Source organism: Citrus clementina, unplaced genomic scaffold, assembly GCF_000493195.1.
Source record: "Citrus clementina cultivar Clemenules unplaced genomic scaffold, Citrus_clementina_v1.0 scaffold_5, whole genome shotgun sequence".
NCBI classification, from domain to species: domain Eukaryota; kingdom Viridiplantae; phylum Streptophyta; class Magnoliopsida; order Sapindales; family Rutaceae; genus Citrus; species Citrus x clementina.
The window spans coordinates 34457399-34464434 of record NW_006262201.1 but is presented as its reverse complement, the minus strand read 5'-3'; the positions used below and the strand labels follow the sequence as shown (position 1 = coordinate 34464434).

The following is a 7036-nucleotide window of genomic DNA, read 5'->3' as shown; positions in this document are numbered from 1 at the left end:
TCATTTACCTTCTCTGCCAAGTGCCAACCAGCAACACATTACACATCAATGACAAGTAATAACCTCGAGTTTCTGGATAAATCCACGGTTTTATTTATTATTTTTATGTGATTCCCAACAAATTGATAAATATCCACAAACATGAATTGCTAGTGCCAGTCCATCATCCGCAAGTCCCAACAAATTTCCGCTTATAATAAATCTATCTGAAGCTAAACGAAACCGGTCACAGTTTACAAAATTGACTCTTAACTCTGTCATCAGGACCGGCTGGATCAGTTCCGTCCACCCAATCGTTTATCTTTTTCATCACTTATCATCCCCCCCGAGTACGATGAGTTGGTGGTGGGCTGGTGCTATTGGCGCTGCTAGGGCAAGATCAAAATCTAATTTCAATAATCTCTTTTGATGGTGATCCAATTATTTGTTCTTAACTGTTAAATCTTTATTCCTGATTTTGCAGAAGAAATTCGAAGAGGATGAGCCAGCAAGAAGCTACCAGAGCGTGGCCCTGATAGTGGGCGTCACCGGAATCGTGGGCAACAGCCTGGCCGAGATCTTGCCGTTGCCCGATACGCCGGGCGGCCCATGGAAAGTGTACGGAGTGGCCCGACGCCCCAAGCCCAACTGGAACGCCGATCATCTCGTCGAGTACGTCCAATGCGATGTATCGGATCCCGAAGAGACCCAAGCCAAGCTCTCCCAGCTCACCGACGTCACCCACATCTTCTACGTGACGTGGACCAACCGATCCACCGAAGCCGAGAACTGCAAAATCAACGGATCCATGTTCCGGAACGTGCTCCGTGCCGTAATCCCGAATGCACCCAATCTCCGACACGTGTGTCTCCAGACGGGGACGAAACATTACCTGGGCCCATTCGAGGCATTCGGCAAGATCAAGCCGTACGATCCCCCCTTCACGGAAGATATGCCTAGATTAGACGCACCGAATTTCTACTACACTCTCGAAGATATACTGTTTGAAGAGGTTGAAAAGAAGGAGGAATTGTCGTGGTCAGTGCACAGACCCGATACGATTTTCGGATTTTCCCCGTACAGTTTGATGAACCTCGTTGGCGCCCTTTGCGTCTACGCGGCTGTGTGTAAACACGAAGGGATCCCGTTGAGGTTCCCTGGGACCAAAGCTGCGTGGGAGTGTTACTCGATTGCTTCGGACGCGGATCTAATTGCGGAGCATCAAATATGGGCTGCGGTGGATCCGTATGCGAAGAACGAAGCGTTTAACTGCAACAACGGGGATGTATTCAAGTGGAAGCATTTGTGGAAGGTGTTGGCGGAGCAGTTTGGGATAGAGGATTATGGGCTTTCTGAAGAAGAAGAAGAAGAAGAAGAGGGTGGTGGTGGGACCCAGAGAGTGAAGCTGGCGGAGTTTATGAAGGGGAAAGAAGGTGTGTGGGAGGAGATTGTGAGGGAGAATCAGCTGCAGCCTACCAGATTGGATGAAGTTGGTGCGTGGTGGTTTGTTGATCTTGTGTTAACTGGGGAAGCTAAATTGGCTTCGATGAATAAGAGTAAGGAGCATGGCTTCTCGGGTTTTAGAAACTCCAAGAATTCGTTTATTACTTGGATCGACAAAGCGAAGGGTTACAAGATTGTGCCTTAAAAGTTGTGGGTGCATTTTTTTTCTTCCCCCTCTCTTTTGTTTTTCTTGTAATGGATTGCATCTCCTCTTTCTTGTTGTGAAGAAATAAAGCTTAAGGGTTCCTCAAGTCAGTTGCTCTCATTCAATTATATTTGATCGAGCTTTGTGGCGAAGTTTTGACTTTTCAAATCATATTATTATTATTATTATTATTGTATAAACAAGAATGAATAAGAATAATAACAATAAAAAAAATATTAATATTATTTTAATTGAAGGCAAGAGTATAATTATGAAATTTGAAATTTAGGTGAGATAAAATGGGGAGTTTATTTTCATATTAAAAATTAAGTTTCTATTCTTTAATTAAAAAACTTGTTTATTTTTAATTATTAAAATGCCATTCATTGTTCTTATTTTACTGATTCTTCAATTCCATAAGTAATCAGAACATTCGTAGAGAGATGATATTGTGAAACGCATAAATTTAGTTTACAAGGGATCTTCTTGTATTCTATTACCTTCCGATAATGACTTGATGTGTATTATTGCCTCCACTTTCGAAATACAAATGCATTGAATGTACAGTGCTCAAGTGACTAGCGACGGTAATATTCTGAAAGACAAAATTACACTGGCTTTTCAAGGTTTTGCAGACAAAACAGATGCAATGCAGAAATTATTCAGAAAAAAACTTCAGTATTTTTCAACTCTATTTGGGCCTGCCCGGATCAATAAATCGGCTGTCTGGACCCGAACTCATGCCCGAATTTTCCACATACGGGCCAGGTCAAGCCCGACACCTCTTGGGCATAGATTTTTATTCCGGGCCTTCCTGCCAGCATATAAACTAAATTAAACGGGAAAAAAAAAAAGCCCTGTAACAGCTTGTTTCAACTAGCTTATTTCAACCTACTTTGTCAAATTTTTACTTAAATAATAAATAAAAACCACTTCCATCTACTATCTATTACCTAAATTCATTCAATCACTATCAAAAATTTAAATTCAACAACACAATAATTACCAAATAAATCTAAATAAATGTAACATCCAACATATCATAAGTTTATAACTACAATACGAATTGCCAACATAACTTATAAAAATCCCAAAAAAGTCTAACAACAAAAATAACTCATAAAAGAGTCTAAAATACTCTAATGTATTATAAGTAAATAACAACTTCATGTCAAGTTGTTCGACGATTGTGCTCTATCATCATCATCATCTAAAATTACCTCCTCCCTAGCAAAAATCTCATCTTCCAAAACTCCACCTAATAACAAAAATAACAAATTAAGATTCAAAAACATTTTATGCAAACAAATGTTACTATAATATAATTCAAATAACTTTATACCTTGAGAAGTAGAAGTCCAAATCCAATTTTGAGCACACATTAAGGATTCCAAAGTGTTAGGATGAAGTTTGCTACGATGCAAACTCAAAAATCTATCCCCAGTACTAGAAGTTGTCGTAGAGGCAACAACGGATACAAGAATGGCTAAGATATCTTTGGTCAACTCACTCAAAATAGGATATTGGCGTGTGTGCATCTTCCAAAAGCCTAAAATATCAAAGTTCAGAGTGATATCCAACAATTCTTCATCTAGATACCTATCCAACTTAAACTTAGTCACCTTGACACGCTTATTTTGGTTTCGAAATGTTTTAAACTCATATACATTCCAATACTTATTCAGATTTGAAAAAGATTCCGAATGAACAATTTCTAATCCAACATCTTGACCACCACTCAAAACCATACCCTTCAATTCATATTCTTTTACTAAATCAAGACAAAGCTTACGTGCATACTCAATATACTCATCAACTGCATCACTATAGATCTTTGGAAAATAAAAATCAATCAATAATATCTTATATTTTGGGTCAAGTACAACAGCCGCATTAACATTAGATGAATTTCATTCCAATATTTTTCAAATTTGTCAGCCATTTTATTAGCCATAATTCTAATAGTAAGGTTATTAGATGTGCACCGCACATTAATTCACATGTTCATTTTATATATCAATGGAAAGAACAAATTAGTTGTGGGGTATTTTGTACCTGAAAACATCTCCATTAACATGTAAAATGATTTTAAATGCTCCGTCATTATGGCTGCCAAATCCCATTCACTATCACTTGGCAAGCTTTTATATTGAGGCTCACACTATTGCAACCGAGAAAAAAATACTTCTATACATCAACACTACTTCAAACATGGCATAAGTAGAGTTCTAATGAGTTAGACAATCTAACTTCATTTTTTTTTTTTACAATTAATTTGCGATTGTCTAGCAGCTAACTCAAAAGTTTCAAATCTTTTTGGTGTTTGTGTCCAGTATGTCCAGTATGAAATTTTTTGTATTTATGTATTCTCATCCTCAAGGTTATCCCATTTCTCTTCTTATCTAATTGCATCGATAATTTCTTCTTTAGTTAAAGCATACCCCACTTGTCGTTCACTTGGATGATTGATGAAGATATTAATATCCAGTTGATTGTTAATACATGACATAATTTATCTCTATATCACTTGCGTTAGGGATAATTAAGTAAAGATAATTTTTTGTATTATACCTCTATTAAGTTATAACCTCTTTATAAGAATAAATTTCTCCAGTCCCAACAACATGACTCTATAGAGGTTTTACTGTATAATACAATATTAATACAATACAACATACCAAATGCACTCTTATGAAAAGGATTGTGATTAGGGATGACAATGAAGCAGGTATGGTCATGATTCTCGAACCCAAACCAGATGCAATTCTTGAATCTACCTCCATACCCGAATATTTTTATTTGGAAGTAATTTGGAAATATCTCAAAAATCTCCAGAAGGGGTGAGGATTAAAATGAGATCTAAACTCTATTTATTTAATTATCTTAAAAGCAATAATCTTGTGTATACACTATAGTTAAAAACTTTAAAAACATGATAATTTTACCATTACTTGCTCTTTTCATTAGTTTTCCCAGGAACCAAAAAATTTCTTGATTTACAAAGAGTATATAACAAAATGGAATTTATATATGCATAGATGATATATGTTACAGCTTTGTCTGAAACAAAAATAATTAATCTGAAATTAATTTCAAAACTATAAACAAACCAGTGTAAAATCGAAAAAAGATCTTGCGAAACTAAAAAAAAAAAAATTGGTGGATCTTCATCAATTCATTATTGGTGGTGTTGTTTTGTCTTTGAAGACAGAAAATCCCGAGCAAGAAAACGAAGCAATCACGTTTCTAAAAGTCGAATTTAAAACTTACCAGCTTTAATGTGCATGCAAAACCAATAAACCTTATCGATTCGCTTCCTCATTCTCAAGTCAAAATAAATTAATATTTAACACCAATGTAAGAATAACTAAACCGTGCAAATTCATTTTTTTTCTTTTAATTTCAGTAATTCATTAACGTATTTCTAGACTTTTTTTTGTCTTTTGCTTCTGGAATTTTTTTTATAAAATTAAGTTAAACTAAATATATGATTAATATTTTTACTGTTGAAATAAAGAAAACTCTTAAAATAATATTGTTTTAATTTTTAAGATTTATTTTGGGTCAGGTTCGGGCCCTAAAAGTCCCCGAACTGGAAATCGAAAATGTTTTGGGCCTTAGGTTTATCCCCGAAATGGACCTGATTTTCATTTTCAAGACTTTTTAAGAGATCCGTCAAGGGCCCACAATCCATAATCATGATAAATTAGACTGTATTATAAATGATTAAATGACGGTCATGCTACCTACATAATTTGTAATCTATTTTATGAGAGCTGTATCTCATGGAGTATGTAAATTACCCATTTTATGAGGGTTGTTCTTTATAGAAAATGTAAGGCATCCAAGCCCTATAAATGATAATAATATAATTAATAAAATTAAAAAATGAATAACGTGAAAGTAAAAAATAAGTCAAGAAATGGAATCCATTTCTTTTATTAATCTTTTAAGTAGAGGATTTACATCCAATAGATTAATGCTCTCTTTAGGACCTATATATTGTGATTATAGTTTAAAAGATATAGTTATAAATTGTTTGGTTACGAAAGAGCATAATTCCTTCAATATCATTGAAAGTGATGAATTAGTCCTTTGTCCTCAAGCTCTCAAACTTTAGCATTAGGTTGGTATCTATAAATAGTTAAATACACTCTGGCACTCAAGTTACCATTTGATTTATGAATAATAATAATAATAAAAAAATATTGTTTGACGCTCAAGTCAGCATTTGATTAAGAGGAACTCTAGTGTTTTCCTTCTCTGTGAGAGAATTTGTTAATAAGTCTTGTGAGAGAATTAATTTTTAATTAGCTCAAGACTTTTATTTATAGGCACTTTTAGATAGGGTAGATAAAGAGGATCAATTTTTAATTAGCTCAAGAGCTTTATTTATAGGCATTTTTAGATGAGGTGAATAAATAATTAATCTCATCGAATCTTTTCTTTGGATTAATTTGGTCAGTTCCTTTTATTTATTTGTCAAGTAATTTATTTTAATTGTTTCACGTGATTGCTTGCTTGTGAGCGACTTTCTAACTCCAAATAGTAGGAAAAAAAATTTATTTCATGTTTCTTTTATATTTGTTTTGTACATTTATTTAATGTGAAGGTGTATATTTGCATTGACTTAGAATATTGTTGATTTTTCTCCATTCAAATCTATATCTATGGTAAACATGTGGCAACTTTAGCTACACAGTTGCTTAGGGTCCATATTTAAGAAGACCCTAATTTTTAGGTATCTATCTATTAATTAGTATAATTAATATTTTTTTTAAGATTCAAAAACAAGTTTAAGTTACATATATATGGTATAAAAGCCTAATTCTTAGACTTTACCCTATTATTTCTCTCATTCATAATTATTTCTCTTATTTGATAATCTTTACCTTAAATGTAAGATATATTTTGATGGTATAATAATTATTTTGAATTTTATTTCATTATTTTTTTACTATTTTCTAAAAAAAATTCAATGCTTTTCGTTTTAAAAAATAACTCTTATTAAAATTGTTAACATTTGATTTTGAGAGCTGACTTTTAGTATTTTATTAAAGGGAAATTATCAGTTATATACCCTTAAATGACACCAGTATTAAACGTGCTACAACATTTTTCAAGTGTATCACTCATATACCCTAAGTTGACAAAACACTTCTGCCGTCCACCAATCCGTTAACTGTCGTTTGTGAGCGCTAACATCATAAGGGGTATTCTAGTCTTTTTAAAAAAAAATGAATGTCATCCGATTTACCTAGTAAAGAACGCCATGTCTTATGATATATTTTGATAAAATGGACATGTCATCTCATTTATCGAATAATTGTTAATAATTGTTTTAAAAAAGCTACTTTACAACCGAATCTACTCCTCCAAAATTTAACCTAAATTATTGAAAATCTACTC

At 33.6% G+C, this 7036-nt stretch overlaps 1 protein-coding gene across 1 annotated transcript; it reads left to right on the top strand.

The window, feature by feature from the left end:
* Positions 1–1733, top strand: LOC18041166 (3-oxo-Delta(4,5)-steroid 5-beta-reductase). Its single transcript, XM_006433539.2, has 2 exons — positions 1–373; positions 464–1733. The coding sequence occupies exons 1-2, from the start codon at positions 335–337 to the stop codon at positions 1625–1627; spliced, it is 1203 nt and encodes a 400-aa protein (XP_006433602.1). The 5' UTR covers positions 1–334; the 3' UTR covers positions 1628–1733.
* The last annotated feature ends 5303 nt before the right edge of the window (positions 1734–7036 follow it).